The following is a 23,998-nucleotide window of genomic DNA, read 5'->3' as shown; positions in this document are numbered from 1 at the left end:
TTTTCATGTTTTCTCTCGTTTCCATTGATTAAGTGCTGGAGTAATTGATTTTCTCTCCACTGTTTATTATTTAATAAGTGCTAAAGCAATTCTGTACCCGACAGAACCAACATTACTTTACATTACAAACAACCTTAAGCCTTTTTTTGTAGAATACATCCTCAAATTCCAGGTTCTGAGGTAAACTTGGGCAAAATAAAGTTAAGAGGATTAGAACATTCCTTCTTATATCCCATAAAGAAACAATGATTTAGTTCTGCAAAGATAATTAGTTTAAAAAAATCAAATCTAGAACTGTCTGGTAACATTCTGTTTTGTCCATGGGTTTCTGTTGGCTACCCTGAAGTCAAGATTCTCCCTTGTCTTTGTTTCCATGTCTTTGTCTAAAGCGCTTTTGCATATTTTAGCAAATTGTTTTTAAGCTTCAAATAAAACAAACAATGTGTTTCTTTAAGAATTAAAATGTTTGTATCTGTCAAGGTAATTTGAGCTTTAATAAGGTCACAATCATTCTAAATGCTCTTCATCAACAGGTTTTTAATCCTCTATAACTTAATTCACAGTAAATGTACAGAGACTTTAGGAGTTGAGTGAGTGGATGAAGCCCTGTCTGATTCTTTTATCTCAGGTTGGGTGAGGGTGTCCTCAGAATAGATCTAGTCTGTTTTCCTTTAAAAATGTTTTACAAGATAAGTAGTGTTACTAGATGGAACACATTTTCTTATTTCAAGAGTTTGTCAGACTTCTTGGCCTACTCACTGTGGCTGGTATGGCCTTTGCAGGCCTTCACTGTGACACAGAGGATTGATCTCCTTTGAGGTGGTTCATTTCCTCAAGTTGCAACACGTGGTTAAAGCTTGGATGAAGGAAACCAATTCAGGCTCTTCAAACGTCTCTAGACCTATGCAAATTAGAATGTTTCAGACGTGCCCACATGAGCACTACATCTGCTCCTGTCTGTGTCCTGTAGGAAAGTTCCCTTTTTTGCATGGTTGGCCCCAACGTTTTGCCTGATGTTTGATGCTCTTTGACTAAGTGTACCCTGGGATCCTACTATTCAGGTACCCAGTGCCTGTGTTCTTTCCCTAAAACTGTACCTTGGCACCTCTCTGGCCACATGTAAGTCCCTTGTAAAAGGTACCATGGATACCAAGGGCACTGTGACCAGGGAAGGCCTCTAAAGACTGCAGCACATATTGTGCCACCCTTAAAAGTTCTGTACCTTAACACACACCAAGTGCCCTTGCTGACTGCGTGTTTTGGTGCAGAGAAAAGTGAAGAGTCGACATGTGACATATACCTGTGTGCCATGCCTACAACCCACTGCCTGCGGTATAGGTAAGACACCCCTCTGGCTGGGTGAACTCTACCACTGGTGAGAGTACAGGTGAATGAGCCTTGTACACCTACAGTGTCTAAGTCCAGTCTTGGACATTGTAAGTGCAGTAAAGCCATAAAGAGTATATGGTCTGGGAGTTCGTCATTACGAACTCCACAGCACCATAATGGCTTTACTGAATTCTGGGAAGTTTGGTATCAAACTCCTCAGCCCATTAAACCCACACTGATGCCAGTGTGGGATTTAATGCCAAATGCACTCCGAGGGCATCTTAGAGATGCTCCCTGAAAAATGACCTAACTCTAGTGTCCTGGCTGAGGGTCTGCTCCCCAGCTGCCACCCCCAGACATGTTTCTGGACCCCTGGGTCGAGAGCCTCCCGCTCTTGGGGTCCTGAAACAAAGCACATCCTGGGCAGAGGTGTCAAGCCTCCTCACCAGGGTGGGCAGCGTCCACGAAGAGAAAGCTTCAAAGGCTTGCCACCTTTGTGAGTTGACCCAGCCATTTGCTGCTGTCAGCAAATGGCCCCTACCGGTTCTAACCCCCACTTTGGGAGGGAGAATCGGCGGCACAACCAAGATAGGAGGAGAGGTGTGCCCACCTTTACCAACTCCACCCCTTATCTTAAAGATGGAGGAACCCAGCCAACCAGAGAGAGGCTTATGCCTCCACCCACCCCAAGGAAGGAACCCATTGTTCCCAATCTGTACCTACCTGAAACGCTCCTAAATTTAGTATTTAGGGGCAACCCTGAACCTTGCCTCCGCAGACAAGCAAGAAGAAGAAGAAGGAGAAGGACTGAAGAGCCATGCTGAAGGAAGAAGAGGAATACACCAACTACCTTGGCCGGAGCCCTACCGGCCTGTCCCGGCCTCGACCTGCTCCAGCAGAATCCCGACGTGTTCTGCAGCCAACAGCCCCTGCTTTCCCTACAAAGAGTTTGTCTCCCGTGAGCACCGGACTTGCTCAAGAACCAGACTCTGGCTCTGGCCGAATCCGTGTGTCTGCACCACTCTGCACCCTCAGCCCGAGTTTGAGTGGCCCAACACCACGAGGAGATCCCTCCAGTGATCTGGTGATCCCTGACTTATCTCACGCCTCCTGACGACGCCTGCAGAGAGGGTCCCCTCGACCGCAACAGGAGCTGGTAAGGAAACCCGACTCCTAAAGAAATCCCTGCACCCGACGTCACAATGCCTTGGGTCGCCCAACTGATGGTGTCCAGGCATCCCCCTGCATCCCAACTTATCTATACAACTGGTGGTCGCTTCCAGGAAGCTTCCTTGCCCCAGCCTGCAGTCTTTGTTCTGACCTGAGAACTCCCATTGAAAACAACAGGCCACCCAATGCCAACCCAGCACCCTGCACCCGTCTACCCCTGTGCTGCTGTGGATGCACTTAGTGTGCTAACTTGGATCCCCCTTTGCCCTGAGCTTAACCCTAGGAGCTTTGCTCCCTCAACCTAGTGGCTTGCCCGAGAGCAGCCATCAATGGACAGCCCCTAGCCCCATAGGCTAACATTGGGCCTCAGTACTCTGCAACCTGCCGCCCTACTGCCGCTGATGTGCCCTGGGGGAACCCTTGTTCTAACTCAACCCTCAAGGCTGTTTACTTTCCTGCAAACCGATAACCACATTTTCCTCCATAGGATTGCATTGACCGTTTTCCTCTGGAAAAACTTCTAAGTGTTGAGTTGTGTTTGTTTGGAAACATAAGTAACTGTATCTTAATGCAAAAGTGTTTTACCTACCTTTGTATAGGAAATGTCCCAGTGTGATATCTAGGCATATCACGCTGAGTAGAAAAAGTAATCTAAAAAGTAATCCCAAAGTAATCCTCCAAAAGTAATTACAACTGTTTCTAAACATAGTACCTACCTGTAACACAGCCAAATTCATTCAGCTTGCAATTCCTTATCAACCTGTGTTGAAAAGTACAACTTTACTTACCTATAACATGCCCTGATTGGTTCTAAAAATAAAATATAACTAAAGAAGTATTTTTGCTATAAACAATTGGTCTGAGTTCAGTCTTTAAATGTGTGACATCATTTCTTGCCATTTCTTTTACAATAAATGCTTAACACTACCCTCTGATAAAGCCTTAATGCTCAATAACACTACCACAATTAGAGAGTAAGGTATTTTCCAGGTGCGGCCCGTGCATGTAAGAGCGGTGGGGCCCAGGTTGGGGGGGGGGTGGGGGGGGGGGATTCAACAGACGACCGTGAGGAAAAAATATATAAGTAAGTAATTTTCCCGTGTCTGTCAAAATCACCCCCGTCCCCACCACCCCACCACACTTACTTTCACCGGCTGCTACTGGTATTATCTACTCTTACCTCTGTAAGCCTTTGGGGATCTACTGGACTCTGTTCATACTATACCTTACTTTGGTATAGTATATACAGAGCCAGCTTCCTACATGTCCATGTAGAAGATTATCAAATTTGCGAGTGATTTTCGATCTGAAAAAAAGGTGCAGGGTACTGCTTTATTTACTGTGAAAAGGAAACCATTCCTTTATTGGTAAAGAGGTTAGCTCAAGGGGTGCCTTTTGCATTCTTCCCCGTACTCACACTCCAGCATTTCATCACATAGCTACAGTAGATTGGGACTTGGGTAACTAGAAAGCTTTCTTACCTGGGTTACCTGTTCAGAAAGCTTACTGCAGAGTTCCTCTGAAAGGGCCAAACTCACACTGTTTTTATACTGCTTTCTCATGTTTCCTTTACCTGTATAATCTTGGACTGTCTAAAAGAAGGATGCTTAACGTTGTACATATGCATGATTTCATCATGCTTCACAACACTTTCTGCCTAACAGGCGAACAACAGGGGACCAACTTGATATATTCCTAAGTAGAGGGTTGTGCCCCTCTAGAGACAGGGTTTCTATGATTTTTATTGCTTGGAATAACATCTGCTCAAGCCATGGGTGCTCCTGTTCTTGTCAATAGCTCATCTCAAGTGTCATCTCGCATGTTTCCCTAAAATACCCAAGCTACAGTATGACCTTAACCACGCAAGATTTTAGTGTGAGTCATCCCAGTGCAAAACCAGTGAAACAGGCATTTTAGTGTTGGAAAAACACTCTGATTGATTGTAAAAAATTCACCCAAGGGAAGACCGATCCACCTGTCTCTACCTGAATGCCAACTCCTCATAGATCGACTACACACAAAACCTGTTTGTAGAGCTGTTGCAGTTTACCTGTAACAACTCGGAACCTACTGCCTGTTGAACATGGGGAAAAAAAAAATCAAACAGTTTTTGGAGACTGAATATGACTCTAGAATGATGTCCACTTAGCTGTCAACCATTCCAGTAAGTTGAAACATGCCCATAACAATATTGAAAGCAAAAATCTGATTATTTGGGAATTGTGGGCCCTTTGCCACCACTACTCTGTGAGAGTCAGGTACCCTCAGACAGTCTGTTTAATGAAACTTTTCTAGTATAGTGGGGAGAAAACTATCTGTACATTGTAATAGAGTATGCAGTTATCATTTGAAAGATAAATTCACCTAGATGAAAGAGCGTCTAAATAATTGCCTTTTCCATCACCATGTTTTTGATGCCCTATGTGTGACGAGTATGTCCAGGCGTGGGTCCCATTCTTACTGTGCCAATGCAACCAAGCTATACTTAGCTGATGAGTCCTAATCGGGGCAAAACTTGTCCTGGGTTGCTTGTGTTTCGGTTCAAGGAGGACCTGGCCTGGCATATTGGGCTGGACTGTCTCCATTGGAGCATTGGCAAGACTGATTTGGATTTGTCTGGGTCTAAACTGAGGTGGCATGGTGGATAAAAAAAGATGGATTGAGATGCAGCTCAGAGTGATTGCCAGTGGCTGAGATTAATTTATACATTCTATCCATCACTTTTTTTTTTAAATATAAAACTTTTTATTGCAAAAAATCACAGATTCATGATTGCATTATTACAGTGGGACATGACATTCATATAATACAGTGTGTCGACAAGTTTTGTTACTGCTATTAGGAAGTGAAGGGTTCTCCAAGCCTGGTTCTTCTCATCTCCAAATCGTCTGTGGGCGAGGTGCAAATCTCTCCTCTAAAAGCATTCCAGCCTCCCCATTTTTTGTCCCACTTTTTGGGGCAACCTCTTTGTTTGTATACCGTTTTCTCGGCAATCATGCATTTGTACATTTCTGCCACCCAACCTATTATCATTGGCAATCTGTTGGAACTCCAGAGCATTGCTACAGCTCTTTTCACTAATAAGTATCCCAGTGCCACCCATTGCTGCTCTATTTCTGTCAAACCTGTGGGCCCCCATATATTTAAAATTCCCGTTTTTGATGATAGTTGGATGTGTTTTCCTAGTGTTTCTGTCATCTTCTTGGTCGCTCTAATCCAAAAAGGGTGTATGTGGGGGCAGTCCCATAGGACATGATAAAAAGTACTGTCTTGGCCGCAGCATCTGAGGCACAGCACGTCCTCTCGGCTACCTATTTTCGCCAGGAGGACACCTGAGAGGTAGGACCTATGGAGTATCTTTAATTGTATGAGACGGAAACGGTGGTTTATGGCTGTTTCCCTGGGGGACATTAATGCAGTCTGCCAATCTTCATCAACTAAAATTCCCAAGTCCGCCTGCCAGCTTTTTCGGAGAGCCTGAAAGGCGTCGGTAGATTATTGCAGAGTTTACGGTAGGTGCAAGATATGGCTTTGGTCAAAAGTGGTTCCGCAAGCAATCTGTCCTCTAAGGGGGAGGCGTCCGGCAGGGATGGGAGGTCAGGGACATTGGCAAGAATGGCATGTCGGATTTGTAAGTATCTAAAGATCTCTCCCTATATGAGATCATATTTGGACTGTAGTTCTTTGAATGTGAGAATTTTCCCCTTAACGACCAAGTCACCTAGAGTATTTAGTCCGATAATGTCCCATTTATCAAATTCCTTATGGAAGCAAAGGGACCCCAGTCTTTGTGATGATCATAGTGGCGTAGCTTTCGTAAAGGTGTCCACCCACCCCAGGCGCTTATTTGCCTTGTGCCAGATGGCCACCGTGTGCACCATAGGCCCCTGGTATCGGTCTTTTCGGGTTTTACTGTATAGGGCCTCCAAGTATCCCTCCCGGCCCGTTTGGTATTTTTCTAGGTGGAATGCTGGATTTGTTGGGGATCCATGGATCCAGTGATTGACTGCTACCAATTGAGAGGCCCAGTAATAAAGGCATAAATCTGGAAGAGCGATCCACCCGTCATACCACCCCTTGGTGAGCTTCTGGAGGGCAATACATGGTGCCTTCCTGTCCCACAATAAGGTACGAAGTTCCCCTTCTATGGTGGTGAAATAATTGTCAGCTATGAGGAATGGGCAGTTTTGGAGTGCATATAAAAATCGGGGTAGTGCTAACATTTTGAATAGCGCTCCTCTCCCCAGCAGGGCAAGGGGCAGCGATCTCCAATGTCTCACATCTTCTTGTAGCCTCTTGGGGGGGCCTAGAAGATTATATTCGTAAAACAGTTTGGGGTCAGGTGTAATAAATGTGCCCAAGTATTTAAAACCAGTTGAAGCCAATTCGATCGTATATCCACGGGGTAAACGAGGCGGGGGGTCGTGCAGAACATATATTACTGATTTGGACCAGTTGATCGTATTATCGTCATATTTGCCAAAATTAGTGATGACATTGAATAAGCTGTTGAGGGAGGCTCGAGGGGAAGAGAGGTATATGAGGATATCATCCATCTAAAGCGATATTTTGTCCTCTGTATCCTCGCTCCACTTTAGTCCCCGTATGGAAACATCCCGTCTTATCCAGTATGCCAACGGTTCAAGGGTTAGTGCAAATAGCAAGGGGGATAGAGGACAACCTTGCCTGGTTCCTCTTCGCAGGGCAAATGTGCGAGAAGTGTGATTATTTACCCTGACTTGACCCAGCAGATCCTTGTATAGCAATGCTATCCATTGTCTGAATCGGGGGCCGAAAACTAGCCGTGCCAAGACCTTGAAAAGATAGGGCCAATCTATCGAGTCAAACGCCATGGTGGCATCTAGGGACAGATAAACCGCGTATTCGCGGAGATAGGGCTGCCTACTCACTACGTTATGATATTGAGGGCGGTGTTACGGCCTGGTATAAATCCTGATTGGTCCTCATTTTTTTTGCAAAAACAATTTTTATTGCATTACTCAATTACAATTGCCAGCCGCAATATCCATCATATCAGTGGTCGTCTCCCGCAGATAGAAACCATTGCATAGTACAGTGTAGACCACTTCCAACTACCAATGCACTGTCCCCCAACATCCCCCCTATGCAAATGCACCCTCCCCCCACCCTCATGTCAGTGTGCCATAACATCAGGTGCCGGGATAAGTCTTTCTTGCAAGTAGCCGTGTTAGTGGCCGCGGGCTACTCCCCACCCCCATGGTCAGGCTCACAGCAGAAAGGAGAAGGAAAGCCCTCCCGCCCTCATGTGCAATCCATCCGGTGTCTCCCCACACCTACGCTTCTGCCGGCTGCTCCAGTGCTTCAGGGCCCTCCTCCGCTGCCGTACCCCACCCCGGAGGTCAACCACTAGCGCTTCCCATGCACGTGCCATGTCCAATGTCTTTTCATCGTTTCCCCGCAGCGCTAGCTGCAGCCGGAGTGTGCCCTCGCTACCCGCCCATTTCTTGAAGGTCGCTCTCCACCTCGTAAAGCTGGGACCAGTCCTCGATTTCCAGTGTAGGGTAATTTCTCTTTTGGCCACCACCAGCCCTAAGTCACAAAACTTGCTCGTGATTTTCGTGCGCGGTGTGTGGGGAAACCATAGCAGCAGACAAACTCCCATTTCCACCCTCAATTCCCTCCCTGTCACTTGGGTCAAGCAATCGATGACCTCCCCCCAATAGCAGCTCAGCGCGCCACAGGACCAAAATATGTGTTTAAAGTCAGCCCCCTCCTCCCCACAGCGAGGGCATTGCGGTGTGGGGCCCCCAAAATACTGAAACAATTTAGCTGGCGTCAAGTATGCCCTATGCAAGATGAAGTACTGCACCAGTTGAAACCGGGCATTACGTGTGCTCTTCCAGGCCCGTCTCTGCAGTGTGGGCCACGTCAGATCTGGGATGGGTTTCCCGATGTCTATTTCCCATTTATCCTTCAACGCAGTCAAAGGGGCTAGATGTTCCGTCGCCATTCTCTGATAGAGGCACGTAATGGCCTTGACCGTGCCCGCCGCCATGACCACATATTGACAGCCGGCAGCCGTCTGCGGTTCAGAAAGTCCCGCGTTCCAGTGCTTTTGTAGAGCTGCCACCAGGGCTGCGTGGAGTAGATAGTCTCCCCTCGGGATCCCGAAGGAGTCCTGCAGCCCCTGGAATGGCTGAAGCACTCCATTTAGGTACAGGTCCCCCACCATCTGTATCCCTAGGTCTTCCCAGTGAGCCAGCCCCGACCAATCCCCGCCGTGGGGGAGGGCCGTGCACATACCCAATGGGATCTCCGGGGCGTAGGGGTGAGCAGTGCCGACCCTTCGCAGGCTTCGGTTCCAACACAGCCGGAGCGTTCGCTCCTCAAGCGTTAGTTGGGACAGCTCGAGTCGCTGTTGAAGACAATAAAAGAAAGCACGTGTCGCAGGATCAGTCTGCCCTGTGGGCCTTCAGGGCCTCTAAATTCCCTAGCCATTGCCTGCGTGAGCCATTGTAGCTGGGCAGCCAAATAATACCACTCGAAGTCGGGTACCGCAAGCCCTCCCTTGGCTCTGGGCCGTCGCAGTGTGGCCAGCGCCACCCGTCGTCTGCCAGCTCCCCAGATAAAGCCCATGATCATGGCTGTGAGCCTGCGGAAGAACGACACCGGCACCCAAATAGGGAGCGTACGGAAGAAATACAACAGGCGTGGGAGTGCCACCATCTTCAGTAGCGCCACCCGCCCAGCTACCGAGAGTGGGAGGGTGCTCCAGAATCCAATACTGCCCGCCAGGCCCCTGATTGCCCTCCCTACATTCCCCTCCAACAGGTCGTGCTGGGTGCGGTAGATATGCACCCCCAGATACGGCAGACAGCTATCCTCACAGCGGATTGCCCCCAGAGAGGGGGGTGTCCGCTCCCACTGTGTAATGGGGTGCACACAAGTCTTGCCCCAGTTGACTTTCAGGCCCGATATGTGTCCGAAGTCCTTCAGTACCGCCTTGGCGCCCTGGAGGGCACCCCCCCCCCCCCCCGCGTCAGCCAGGAAAAGCAATAAATCATCCGCATAGAGGGAAATATAATGGGTTTCCCCCCGCAGTAGCAGCCCAGCATATGGGCGTCCCAGTCTAGCATGGGCCGCCAGGGGCTCGACCGCCAGGGCAAACAACAATGGCGATAACGAGCAACCCTGCCTCGTTCCCCGTCGTACGGGATAGGGAGCCGATATCGTGGTCCCCGTTCGCACCCTAGCCACCGAGTTAGCGTAGAGCAGCCTCGTCCAGCGCACGAACCCATCCCCCAGACCAAACTCCTGCAAGACCCGAAACAGGTAAGGCCACTCCACACTATCGAAGGCTTTCTCCATGTCGACCGACAGCGTCAAGGCGGCCGGGTAATCCATGCAGTCCACCTCCATAACCCGCAATAGTCTCCGGATACACGTCGACGTGTTCCGTCGAGGGATGAACCCAGCCTGATCAGGGTGTATCAAGGAGGGCATATGTGCCAACAGTCGCGTGGCTAAAATTTTGCTCAGAATCTTATAGTCCACTGTGAGCATGGAGAGTGGACGATATGCCGTCCTGGCACCCGGGTCCCCTCCTTTGTTCAGGAGCGGTATAATCAACGCCTCACGTGTTGAGGCGGGCAACTGACCCTCTTTCCAGGCCTCCCTGTAGACTGACTGTAACTGTGGAGCAAGCAGGTCCACATAGGCCGCGTAGAACTCCACAGGAAGCCCATCTGTACCCGGAGTTTTCTTATGCGCCATATGTTTGATTGCCCTACGAATCTCGCCTAGCGAGATGTCCCCTCCCAGCGCCTCCTCGTGAGTGGGATCTAGACTCGGTAATTGGGCCATTGCCAGAAATTCCTCCAGTTCCCCGGGAGCGTCCCGCATGGTGTTAGTATAAAGGGCGGTATAATCCGCTAAAAATTGACCATTAATCTCACTCTGAGAGTACACCGTTGTCCCCTCCCCGTTGGTCAGCGAGAGTATGGGAGAGCCGCGCGCATTCGGATTCGCCAACCAGGCCAGGAGCGACCCGACTTTGTCCCTCTCAGCATGCGCCCTAGTGAGGTAAGTCTTGTAGTCAAAACAGCGGAGCCGCTCTACCTGCACTGCCACGTGTTCGCGCGCCGCAACCACCTCATCTTGGGATTGCTCCCCCGATTGATGTGCTCTTTCCGTGGTGCGCAGTGTAGAGTCCGCCTTCTCTATGTCTCCCAATAGCGTTTTCCGGACCCCGGACGTGGAGGAGATGCATATCCCTCTGATGACCGCCTTGAACGAGTCCCAATCCCATGCCCTCCTGGACGCTGTCCCCGTGTTCTCTGTGAAATAATTTGTGATTCCATCCTGGACTTCCGCGTGGAAGACAGAGTCCTCCAACATCCGCGGATTCAGGCGCCAGGTGGGTATCGTCTGACGCTGCCTACTCCAGTGCGCTATAACCAAACAGGGGTTGTGATCCGATATGGTTTTCGCCAAATATTCACTATGGCGAGTCAGAGCCTGTACGTCCGGAGAGCATAATATGCCATCCAGGCGCACATGCAGCTCATGTGGGGTAGAATAAAAGGAGTAGTCCCTCTCCAGTGGATGATGCTCTCGCCATGTATCCACCAACCCCCACGCAGTCTGCCAGTCCCGTCTGCTTCTAGCCGCCCGATGTATTGCTGATTGGGCCAAGGGTGGGTGAGAACGATCCAGGTGGACATCAGTGATTGAATTAAAGTCACCCCCCAGTATGGTCGGCCCCTTTAAATACTCCGCTAAGGTGCCTGAGACGCGCGTAAAGAAGGCCGCTTGCTCAAGATTCGGGGCATAAAGGCTGCATAATGTCACGTCTCTCTCATCCAACCGGCCCTGTACTGCCACAAACCGTCCCTCCGGGTCCACCTGCGTGGCGAGGGGCTGAAAGGGAAGACCCGCTCTAACCCAGATAAGGGCACCCCTTGCAAACTTGGAATAGGTGGTGTAAAACAACTGACCCCGCCAGCGCCTATGAAGGGCCCGCCCCTCCGTCCGATCCAAATGAGTCTCCTGGAGAAAGGCCACCTGCACCCCTCTGCGCACCAAGTAAGCGTGGACTTTGCAGCGTTTCGTCATGGAGGTGAGCCCCCTCACATTCCAGGTCATACACTTCAACTCAGGGGGGAAAGCCATCACACCGTGTAACACATACTATCCAACCACGCCCCGTCCTAGGCACACTGACATCACCCCAACCCCTCTCAACTCCCCAACAACCCCCAATCCCGCCCGCCCCAGAACAGGTTCCCAACCGTAGTTACCCATCCAAATACGATACGATTAACCAACTGCTCTGATAGCCACCAGAGCCTCACAACTGGTGTGAGTAGGAGGAGGTAGGCCGGGGCCGAACGGGTGCAGAAAGTGTCCCCAACAGAAATCCTAGCCCAGACTCCACAGTGTCTCCCCGGACATACCCCGCCCCCGGAACCCCCGCCCCAACCCCCCCCGCAATCATGGAGAGTCTGGCAGTCCCCTGAAGATCCGCGGCAGCCCCCGCCCCCAGCGTAAAGTCAACAGTGCAGCATATCGCACCTCCAGCCCCCAGCTAGCCTCCTTACTGTCAGCGGCACGTCGGGAATAGTTCAGGTGTCCATTATGCCGTCCGCCGTCCCCGGCGTGACATGTGGCAGCACTTTCGCCTCTTCCTCTTCCTCTGCCTCATCGCTGCGTTGAGTGTCAGACCCTTTGTGGGAGCCCGAATCCCCAGCAGGGGCGACCACCATGGCACCGGATATGGCAGAGACCACCTGCAACGCTGCTTTCCGCTCCAACTCCGTCTGGGACGCCAGGGGGGAGCCCCTCCCAGTCAGCCGAGTCCTGGCACGTCGGCCTCGACGAGGCTTCGGCGAAGACCTCCGCGATTCCCTTCCTGCGGCGTAAACCCCTATCCCGGTCCTGTGCGTCTCCAACCAGCCCCATGCGGCTTCAGGGTCGTTAAAAAAGAATGTTTTGCCGCCCAGTATGATCCGCAGAATCCTGATTGGTCCTCATGGACCAAGGATGGGAGTATAGCCGTGAGTCGGGATGCAAGTAATTTGGCCAGCACCTTGGCCTCTGAGCTAATCAGCGAGATGGGCCTATAGGAACCACAGTTCTCTGCTGGTTTGCCTGGTTTGCGAATGACGACTATAGAGGCCAGTCGTTGGTCTAGGGGAAGAATGCCATTTTCGCAACTTTCCTCATACATGTTTTTAAGATGTGGAGCTATCATGAGGGCCATCCCCTTAAGCAACTCGATGGGAACACCGTTAGGCCCCATTGCTTTTCCAGAGTTAACAGCGAAGATAGCCTTGCAGATTTCTTCTGCAGTAATATCAGCGTCCAAGGCTTCCCTATGTGAGTCTGATATCATTGGTAAGGTCATTTCCTCCAGAAGTTGACGAGAATCTTCGGAGGAGGACGCAGTCTTGGAGGTATACACAGCCTTCAGATGATCCGCAAATGTCTCCGCTGCCTCCTCGGGGTCCGTCACCCGCCTCCCATCGTCCCATACGATTTCGGGGACCCATCTAGTCTCTTGAAAACGTTTTTCTAGCCATGCCAACATTTTGCCTGCCCGTTCCCCGAGTTCATAGACTCTGTGGGGCGTATGAAGTAGACTGGCTTGGGCTTTTTCCCTTGCTAGCGCTTTATATTCTAGTTGTTTGTTACGGAGTTTGTTGGCAGTGGCTTCATTGGGGAATGCACTGTGCTCCATTTCAAGTAAGGGCGAACTAACTAGAATGGCATGGTGGGCAAAAAAACGATGGATTTAGGCCCAGATCTCTGTACTGGGGTGAATGTATGACATTGTTCTGGATTCTGTCCATCAACTGTTGTTTTTGCAATTGTCACCCCGAGTGGGACGGGTATGCTCAGACGTGAGTCCCGTGCTTTCTATGCCACTGGAATCAAGCTATCCTGGCTGAAGAGGGGTGAAACCCCGAAACCGGTCCTAGGATGCTTGTTTCCAGTCCAGGGAGGACCTGGCTTGGCAGTTCGGGCTGGACTGTTCCCATGAGGCACAGGGTCAAGACTGATTTGCATATGGCTGGGTTCAAACTAGAATGGCATGGTGAGCACAAAAACGATGGATTTAGGCCCAGATCTCTGTACTGGGGTGAATGTATGACATTGTTCTGCATTCTGTCCATCAACTGTTGTTTTTCCATTTCAAGTAAGAGCAGATCGCTCTCCAGCCGGGTCAGTTGTTCGTTCTGGTTACGAAGGAATCCAATTTTTAAACCCAGGGCTCGACCTTTAATTACCGCCTTATATACTCCTCAGATAGTGCTAGCGGAGTCTACAGAGCCTACATTTTCAGTGAAATAATGATCTGTATGCTCGGCAAGGTCTTTTTCGATATCTGGGATGGTGAGTAACCATGGATTGATAATTATAGGGCCTCGGACAATACGTTGGTGAAAGGTAAGTTCAATCCCCAGAGGAGAGTGATTGGTGATACCCCTAGGGAGCCCTTGGGGGTGCCGGAAGAACCCTATGTCAGGGAGGAAAGTAAAAAAATAGTCAATGCGGGACATACTCATGTGTGTGTTGGAGTAATGTGTAAAGAATGGTGTGTCGGGGTTTAACGTGCGCCATATGTCTGTGAGTCCCAGTGCTTGGGCAAAGTCTGCTAGGGAGGTGTTGCTCCTGGAAGAGGGTTTTTGAGGGTGTCTGTCCAACGTGTCATTCATAGTCCTGTTAAAGTTGCCGCCCAGAATGAGAGTACCCGGGGGGGAGATCAACAAGTATGTTGCCTAGGTCTTGTAGTGCTGTTTTGCCTAGGGCTGGTGGGAGATAGGCCGAGAATATATTCAGTTGTTTCCCTTCCCATATCGCCTCTAGGACAGCGAATCGGCCCTGAGGGTCGGCCCAGATGCGAGTAGGTGTGAGAGCTAGGCTTTTCCGTATAAGGATGCCCGTACCTCTAGAGCCTGATGTGAAACCAGCATGGGCCACAAGTTTGTACCCCCATCTGTGGAGCGCCTTACAGCTGTTTCCCACCAAGTGGGTTTCTTGCAATAGTATCAGGTCTGGTGAGTGGCGTTTGAGGTATCGTAGGACTATCCCCCTTTTTATTTTGCTTCCTAGCCTGTTGATGTTCCACGTCAATACGGATAGCTTTATGTCTTCAGAGTCCGCCATGTCTATTAGTTACCGTGAACCAATGTGGAGCCCTGTGCAAGCTGCGGCGGGTCTGGGTGACAGAGATTGGTTTGTGGCCTCGGTGTCGGCCGGAGTCCTGTAATATTAATGTTTCTGTTTGCCGACAATTTGTATGTGTAGTCTTAAGGATTAGCAATCCCCCACTTTCTGGTGTTTTCTGTGCAAGGTAAAGGACACAAACGAAACCCCAACAACCATTCCCAGCCCCCTCTTGACCACCCCACCCAGCCCCCCTGCCAGTGGAATGTAAACTATCCACTCCCCAAAAAAGGCAGAGTGCCTGTCGCCCACCCTCCCACCCTCCCATTTGTGAGGTGCCTCGCTAACCACCTCCAATCCTCGCCATTAAACATAGTAATATTTGCATGTATTTAGACAATCTTCGGTGCAGTCCAATCGTATGTTAACGTTACTTGATGTTCTCAGGATAGTGAGGCATATTGCAGGGTCCTCGAGTCCCACATTAAGGATGTGGTGCTTTCTCATACAGGATCCAAAAGACAGTAATATTGGATTTGTGGATCTAGTATCTAGACATGAAAGGAAGCAGCTGGGCTGCACAGCCCGAGTCAATGTGATTCCGGTGTGTCCTCCCCCGATTGCTTCTCTCTTATTGCGGGGGGAGCCCGCTGGCTGTTGTTGGAGGCTCCATTGTTGCGACCATCTGTATGCCTCCCTGATCTGCACCAATCGTCGATCCAGTCTCACGCCTCCTCCGGGGACAGGAAGAACCAGGTCATACCTTCGGACTCCACCCATAGTTTAGCCGGGAACAGGATGGAGTATTTGACGTTCTTGTCTCGGAGGGCTTTTTTTACAGCTGTAAAGCTGCATCTTTGTGCTTGGACTTTGACCGTGAAGTCCGAGATAAATGTGATGATGGCGTTGTCGACTTTCAATGAAGGTCCTGCTCTTGCTGTCTGTAAAATGACGTCCCTGTCACGAAAATTAAAGACTCTTGTGATCAGGGGCCGCGGCGGAGCCCCAGGCTTAGGACGTCCCCCGGGAACCCTATGAGCGCATTCTATGGAGAAGTAACTGGAGAGACGTTTAGGTTGGAGATTGTTAAGGATTAGATCCTCCACAAAGAGGACAGCAGCCGGCCCTTCCATCCGTTCAGGTACTCCAAGGGTGCATATGTTTCTCCGAGCCCTCCTTCGTAATCATCAAGGAGCTCCTCCATTCTTTTTTGTTGAGTCTGCAAATGGGCGACCTGGTCTTGGAGGGTGGAGGTGTCGGTCAGGAGGGCGGCCATGGTGGTCTCGACCTCTCTGACCCTAGAGTCCATTTTCTTGAGGTCGGCTCAGAGGAGGGTGACTTCGATGTTTACAAAGTCGATGCGTGTTTCCAGGGACGTCCGTACCCCAGCGATGGCCTCCATAACGTCTTCAAGGGTGTGGGTTTTAGCCGAAGGGCGAGGCTGTGAGGATTTGGGGTCCCCGACCGATGTCATCTCGGTGTCTTCTCCGTGCTTTGTCCAGGCAAACTTCGCCAGCTGTTTTTGGGCCTGGGATTTCAGCCCTTTGTTGTTCGCCATTGGCAACGAGTCTGAGCTGTAGGTCTCTGTGGGGATCTCCCCTGTACTCGCCGCCGCCTGCTCAGAGGAAAGGCTACCCTCTGCCAGCCATCACTTTGTTTTTGATGCCAAAAGTTCATATTGACAGCCATGATTCCATGTCACAGTCTAAACTTGCTTTATTACACTCTACTTTTCAAGGCTACTTAGATTTCTTATTAGTGCCAAAATTGTACAAAGGGTCAATAATAAGGATCCTACTCGTCTGATGCTGTAATTAATTTATTCATGAAATTTCAAGAAGTTATGCAATTATACAAGCAACTTCGTAAGTATGATTAGTCCTGTAGTTTATATGCAGCTCTAACTGTGCAATTTGATCTGCTCCCTACAGCTGGTATAATTTAAACAATGTCCATTTCATATTCCCTCGGGAATAGTAAAAAGCATTTAATAGACAGGATCTGGGCAGAGTCCTTGTTCTGAACCAGAGGCGAGCTCCCACCCTGCCCACAAAGAGCTCTTATGTTAGTCGATAGATGGAATTAAATAGCACTGACAAGGTGGAGCACGGATGTAAATAAATGCTTTTAAGCTTGATGGAACAGAGTATCTATAAGCGCAAAATTAAACTCGGAAGGGTGACGTTATCAGCGGAATATGAGTTTAAGAAAGTGGTGAAAAGCCACTGTATTAGCAGGCACTGTAGTCTAATTGTAAAGTATATGTTTTCAAAGAGAAATAAAATGTGAGGAGTGAGCAATCGTCTGACCGTTTTGATCGATGTGTGATTCTATGTGATAGCTAGTAAATCTGATTTAAAAAGGACAGTAATGGTTCAAAGTGAAGTTTACATCTAGAAACGGGAGGAGAGAATGTGGTGTGGGAAGAACACAATTGGAATGAAAGAGAGTATGTGACACAGCAAATAACAAAATACTGCTTTGAGCATGTAAAGATAAAGAGACCGGACTCTGATCTAAGATTTCTCATTTGTGAGGCAGAGCGTAAGCCAACCAAAAAACTGTGCCAACCAAAAGAGGATTCTCACAACATGTAATTTTCAGGCATTCTATGTCAGTTCCTCTTTTCAAGTATGGGAAAGTTATTATTTTCAAACTACAATATTGAATATTCTCTTCAGTAAACAAGCTTAATTTATAAACACAATTCAAACTACTCCATCTATAACATCTTAAAAGAAGAGTGGTCTTAAAAATGTAGGCTTAGAACATTAGACCTGGCGGACCATGAAGTACTCTAGATATAAAAAGATTTCTAACATAAAGACTAAAGCAAAAACATATCTTTCAAGTGATCATTTCTGAGTATGCTTAAATATGCCACAATTTGAACAAACTTAAAAACCGGCAATTGTGTCAGGCCTTGTCCGATGAGATGAGTGTGAAATTTCAGAAGAGCTCCAGAATGGTGATCAGGCAATTTCCAAACCAGCAAAAGATTGACATTTTTCAAAACTGTCCTTCAAGCGTCTTACATACTCTTCTTTAGGTAGAAATTGAGGCATCAAGGGTGTCAGGGGTTCTTTTCAAAAATAGCAAAGCCTTCAAATATTTGGCCACCGGTTCTCTTTGTACTAAGAGACTGTAATACATTATAATTGGTTTGATGCAGGTTTGAAACGGATATTCAGTATATATTTTTTTGAAAACATATGCCTGTGCCTATCCTTTCTTTAGGGTTTAGTTCACCCCCTGAAACAGGTGACCAAGCAACTGAGCTAGTGCAAGGATTATTAATCATGCTTTTTTATTCCAAAATTTGAGTTTGACTTTTAGTCGTTTAATACCAAAAGCAATGACTACGCAGTAGAGTGCAGTAGAGTAATAGATCATGGAAGTTGAAAGTAAGGTTTGTTTCTTGTCATATGAAGTTAAAACACACTTTAAAAAAAATATTCTTGCTAAGATACTGAATTAAGCAGTTCTTTGTTTGAAAACAATTAGAAAGTAGGAAGTAAAGCCTTTGTTTTTCTTTGTGTCTGCAACTTTAGCTACCTTGGTTATAGGAGTATTCTAGAAAGCATTTTACTCACTTTAACTGCAGATCTGATTCAATGTTTCCCTTTTCTTTTTATTTAGGGCAATACTCACCTACTCGCGCATTGGAGGTCACATTAAGACGCTTGCGTTCTGTCTAGGCTCGCATTACTTGGCTGTAGCTTCAGATAATGGCACTGTGCAGCTTCTTGGCATAGAGTCTACCAAGCCTCCTAAATCTCCAAAAATCCACTCACTACAAAGCAGGTACAGTACACGTTTAAGATCTTTTTTCGTCTTCTAACATCCTCACATACTAGAGTCCAAATCCTTTGCTTTCCATGGTCCCTTTGTGACTGACTGTGCCAGTCGTAGAACTCTCAGATTTTAAATGAGCAGTTTTGGAAGTCTTTAGTCTCAGCAGGAGCAATAATATAGACTTTGTGCATTCTCTTTTTCCGGCATAAATTGGCAAAGAATGTATGCTAGATAGACACTGCTAATCCTGTGACATCACCATCTTTCTGCTGTGCATCCATTGTTTCTACCGAGCACTTTTTTTAATGTGTACATATGTGTATTTTCCATTTTATAGAAATAATATTCTTAGGTGCTGTGACATACCATAAAGAACTGAATAACATAATGAGTTTGCCTTCATAACTGTTTCTAAAACCTATGGCCATTATATTTGAAAAATGTGCTTTAATATGCACTATTGGGCTCCATTTTCAAACGTTTTCTAGTCGATTAGATTCTCCATTGACACTTTCACTTTCAAAGCCATTTTGAATCACTTTATTCAAATGCAAACGTAGCAGCTTCATTACCAAGGCACTTACAGTGAAATCACACCAGTGACTGCAGTATCTTAAAATCCAATTTAGAACCCTTGCTCATAGACAAATTCCTGCCCATAACCCATGGGCTGTTCACAGTTCCTACATTTTTGTGAAATTACACCAGTGAGGTACAGTACAGTAAATGCAGATATTCAAATATATTGCAAGATTTGGGAAAGCTTTCCATCTAAGACCAGTGTATGAGAGGTATGTAACATTGAGGATGGAAAGCTTGCATTTGTGGTAAAATAAAAATACATCTATGTACACGCAAATGTTTTTCTGTAATTCTTCTCTAACACCCATTGAACGCATAAAACTGAGCTTCAATAACTTATGAGAGTAGTCTTGAAATTGCTTCAACTGGCCACCGAACACACACTGCAACTGCTGTGGTACAGACACTGTCCGAAGAGGCGCACATCATCCTAAGCTCTGTCTGTACCACCCCCATTGCTCTGGAGATGCTAGTCCGATCTCAGCTCCACAGCTACGACTCACTCCAGATGCCACAGCAAAGGCCCTAGGGCTTCACATGTGGGAACCCACCAGACCGCTTCAGTTCACAGCTATTGCAGAGACCCAGGACACAAGCAGCTACCTAGTAAGCAGGGTGGCTTGCCTGCCCAATGGGAAGGGGATCAGTGTACATCCTTGCCCAAGTATAAGAACATGCTTCAGGTAGCTCTCAAACCTATAAATGTACAGACCAGCGGTGCATGTTATGTTGGCTAAGGAGAGCGCGTGCACTTCTTTCATCATCCACCTTCTTCAGTGTTCACCCACGCCCCAGTATTTGCTTCTCTCAAAGACAACATTTTAGAATATAAAAGGTTAAGCCTGTAGGACGACTTAAACATGTTTTCATTTTTCACTTACTACTTTTCAGAAATTTGGACCCCAAGGAGGACGGCTGTGTGGTAGACATGCACCAGTTTAATTCAGCATCTCAGTCTGTATTGGCCTACGCAACAGTGAATGGATCCATTGTTGGCTGGGACATGAGATCTTCCAGTAATGCATGGACATTAAAGCATGATCTTCGATTAGGTCTTATAACGTCCTTTGCTGTAGATGTTCGCCAGTGTTGGCTGTGTATTGGTAAGTTATAATTTCTCTTCATTATTTTATATTAACGATATTGAAATTTGTTACATTGTGGCCTGTGGTAGAAAACCTGTTTTACTAGCTAGTGAAATGTTCAATGCTTAAGTGATGTAGAGATAGGAGCAGTCTGGGCACATGTAGGCAGGACTGTGGACATTTCTGTGCTGTATGTGCCCTCCTGATAAATATTTAAGTCAGGAGGGAGTATGGAGAAATATGTCTGTCTAGAAGTATGTACTTGGTGGTTTGACTATACCATAATGTGATGAGCATGGTGGAGAAAAATGGTGAAAAATTAGTGGTTCAGTCAGTAGAGTGCAAGTCTACTATAGATGGAAAAAATGTGCAGTTACATACTTTGTGAAGAAAGTAAGTAGCAGTGGAGGTAGGTTGCGTTATGTGTGTGATATTACACAAATCTACCACACTCTTAAGGATTGTGCAACAATACAGCCCATGTGTTGGGGTCTGTTTATAAAGATTTACATGGGAACATGCTTCGTGATTTGGTGATGACAGATGCTCAAATGCTGAGGGATTCCAACAAAAATGTGGAAGATGTGCTCCTGACTTTGCAGAGCAAAAGGCTGAGGAGAACAAATGGCATTGTTCAGTTTGTTGACAGACAGTTGTTTTGGTGGCTTCATAGTCACATCGTTTACTATGATCCCAGTCAGCAAAGTAGGCAAAACATTCAAATGTGACATTGAGTTGTAATGTTGTGATATATGTCCGGGAGATCATCTGTTACTTTAAAGCTAATGTAGATCTATACCAATTGTTGGGTCTTTTGATCAGCTTGAAAAATAGGGAGAATTTGAGACCGTCCACTGTAAATTGAGGATTACAACTAGAGAGGGTGATTCGTTTTTTAAAAGTTTTTTTTAAATGAAATCTTTTTATTAACAGAGCTTAAAACATCATACACAGACAGAGCAACATTTATCACACAAATTGTAGTCACTCAACATCTTTAGTTCGCAATTGAGCCCTCTCCAATTCTCAGTCTGTATCTGTTTCAAACATACTTGTGATCTCTTCTCTTTCCTCCCAATCCCACCCATGTCAGTATCCCCGGTATGTCCTCCACCTGCCCCAAATCTTGTCCCATTTACGTGGGCTTCCTCTGGCTTTATATGTCACTTTCTCGGCCCCTGGCACCAATCAGTCCAACTAGAGGGGGAGATTCTTGATTATAACCTCTGATTGTTGTGGCCACTTGGCTATCTATACTTGACAAAAATAAGAGCTGCTCTTGCTTGTGAATTTTATAGCTTTCCAGGCTTAATAGTGGTCCGTCCTTGATGTTATTGCAGGACATCCTTTATAACATTTTGCTTAGCCCCTGCTGGACAGCTTTGTAACTTTCTGCACAACGAGAGGGCTGGAGATTAACACGCTCAAAACCAAATTTATGATTTTTAATCCAGCCAAATCCTCCTGTCCTAATCCCTCATTAAATGGTACCTTGCTAGAGAGGGTGACAGTTTTTGATTATCTCGGTGTCACACTGTCTGAAAAGTTTGATTGGCACCCACAATTAGCTAAAGCTGGCCTCTAACTTGCCCAGACGGTAGGGGGGAGTACTAAAAACCTACAAGAATGAGAGAAGTTACCTGTCCTAAATATCTGCAGATCCTTAAACTGCTTCCAGTGGAGAGGCTAGCTAAAGATCAGACACAGGCAGCATGAGTATGATGCTTTCTCAGAACCTATGACTAGAGGCTCAGATCAAAATAGCGAGGCAGTAACTGGTGCGGAGGAGGGTGCGGGAGGGACGTAAGGATTTGGGATGAATTATGCTTTGGTATTGTTTCCCCTTTGTCATATCTTTCTTTGTTAATTGCTGTCATCTCCTCAAATTTGGAAGACGCAATTTAACATACAGCAATCCTGCTTACTACGCGGCCGGCCTCCGGGTTGTTGGCTTAAACGCTGTGTACTGCTACCTTTGACTCGCTCTGCCGGCCACTTGATGTAGGCAGGAAGCTGTGTCCATTTGCTCTGACTTCCATCCAATAAAAACGGTTGATTCCTAAAACCCTACAAGAGCTCTTCTTGCAAACCGGCTGCCGCGGTGGCCGAGATTTACAAAGTGCAAATTAGGAGTGCTGTAATGAATGGGCCTGAGTTATGGGGTCATTGTCCCCCTGGTGGTCTGTCCAAGATAGAGCACAACTTTGAGACCGCTGCTGTGTCTTCCACCTAGTACCCCACTTATCCCCTTACGCATGGAACTTGGTATTAGACCCTTAGTAGAGGCGATAGGTGTTCGACCATTAACATTTTGGCGCAGATTGTGGGTGACCCCGGAACCTGCAGGCTATCGGATGGAATTAAAGGAAATTCTAGGTTTTCCGGGAGTGGGTAATCTGCCTTGGTTCGCACATATTAGGGACACATGTTACAAACTAGGTCTCACAAACGTATGGAGTAACCCAGAAGTAGCATGTCAGGCCATTTCACGCCTCGCACTAGTCAGAATTTATAGATTGCTCAAACTAGCCGACATACAGGGGAATACTCTATTAGGTCATTTAACAGTTTACTTTCTAAACATCAAAGCTGAGTACCACTTTGAGCACTTTTTGGTTATCATTCAACCCTTCTTGGCAAGGAAACTCTATTTCTAGTTCAGAATAGGGACTCTCCCGCTTCGTGCCTTCACCAACAAGTGGTCAAAAGCCTTCCCCTTGGGGTGTCCTTCATGTAACTGTACTGATAAGACTGATATTCGTGTATTTTTTTGTCCTGGGTACAAAACAGCTAGACGGCGATGGTTAGTTCCACTTTGCAGGAACCTTCTGGTGTGGGCAGTATGTGGAGGCATTCAGATTACTGCTTACCGACTCCCACCCTCCTATAGATTTTGCAGTTTCCCGCTTTTTGTGCAAGTTTAAACTTTTTCATAGTGTTCATCTTGTTATTCTTAATTTACATTAGTTTTTTTAACCATTTAATCAATGTTTTATTTTTATTCCCTTTTTACCTGTCACATTTTAAAAATGAACACCAATGAATAATAGAAATTTGAAGATATCAACTGGATTTGGGGAAATTTTTGGTCGCGGACTAGTAGCACCTTATTTGTATCAATTTCTACCGTCATGATGAATTTTATCGCAGTTTTAACTGAGCTTTGTCTTATTTTATCCTCATATACTGCTTTTTTCCATTTATTGTATGTATTACTGTCTGTATTGTTCACTTTTTAAGGTCTCATTGATCGAAATAAAGTTTGTTGAAATGGAATAATGATGATGTATCCTTGACATGGTGTGGCCATTCTTAAGATCATTCTGGCTAGCCCTGGTATAATAGTGACCCATGTTTGATATATTGTGAGGATGGATTTTGTACAAGGTTTTGGCTACACATGTGGCATTCTTGATCATTTTGTGTGTTTTCTTGAACAAAATTCTAGCTTTCACTTGCATTATAATGGCTTATCCTAGATATGGTGTAGGGAGTCTTGACGACATCCTGGCTGTCTCTGACATAATAGTGGCTTGCCCTTGGCATACCTTGGACGTATCTATTAACATTCTAGCTATCCTTAATATAATGGTGTCCTGGTATAGGGGTGACCATTCTAGGCATTATCACTATTGTCCATTGCATAATAGTAGCCCTGGTATAAATATGTTCCTCTTGGCACACTATGAACACCCTTTACATATTTTTGGCAACCTCTGGTGTAATAGTAGCCCTGGCGTAGCGATGACAGTCCTTGACATATTGGGGCCATTCTTGTAAAAATTATGGCTAGCTCTGGCATAATCGTAACCCTGGTGTGCTGCCATCTTTAGCATATTATGAGAAATTGTGACACAGTTGCATCAATCTGTAGTAAAATTGTGTCA

General features: G+C 46.9%; 1 protein-coding gene across 2 annotated transcripts in view; it reads left to right on the top strand.

Moving 5' to 3' along the window:
- The window catches only part of PIK3R4 (phosphoinositide-3-kinase regulatory subunit 4), a 188,811-nt gene that overhangs the window by 111,783 nt on the left and 53,030 nt on the right, over nucleotides 1-23,998 (top strand). For both annotated transcript variants that reach the window (XM_085630648.1, XM_085630647.1), the window contains 2 exons: nucleotides 18,289-18,453; nucleotides 19,918-20,129. In XM_085630648.1, the coding sequence (XP_085486774.1) occupies nucleotides 18,289-18,453; nucleotides 19,918-20,129 (377 nt within the window). The remainder of the gene's footprint in view (nucleotides 1-18,288; nucleotides 18,454-19,917; nucleotides 20,130-23,998) is intronic.

The sequence above is a fragment of the Triturus cristatus genome, chromosome 10, assembly GCF_964204655.1.
Source record: "Triturus cristatus chromosome 10, aTriCri1.1, whole genome shotgun sequence".
Lineage (NCBI taxonomy): Eukaryota > Metazoa > Chordata > Amphibia > Caudata > Salamandridae > Triturus > Triturus cristatus.
This window is presented reverse-complemented; position numbering and strand designations above follow the sequence as displayed.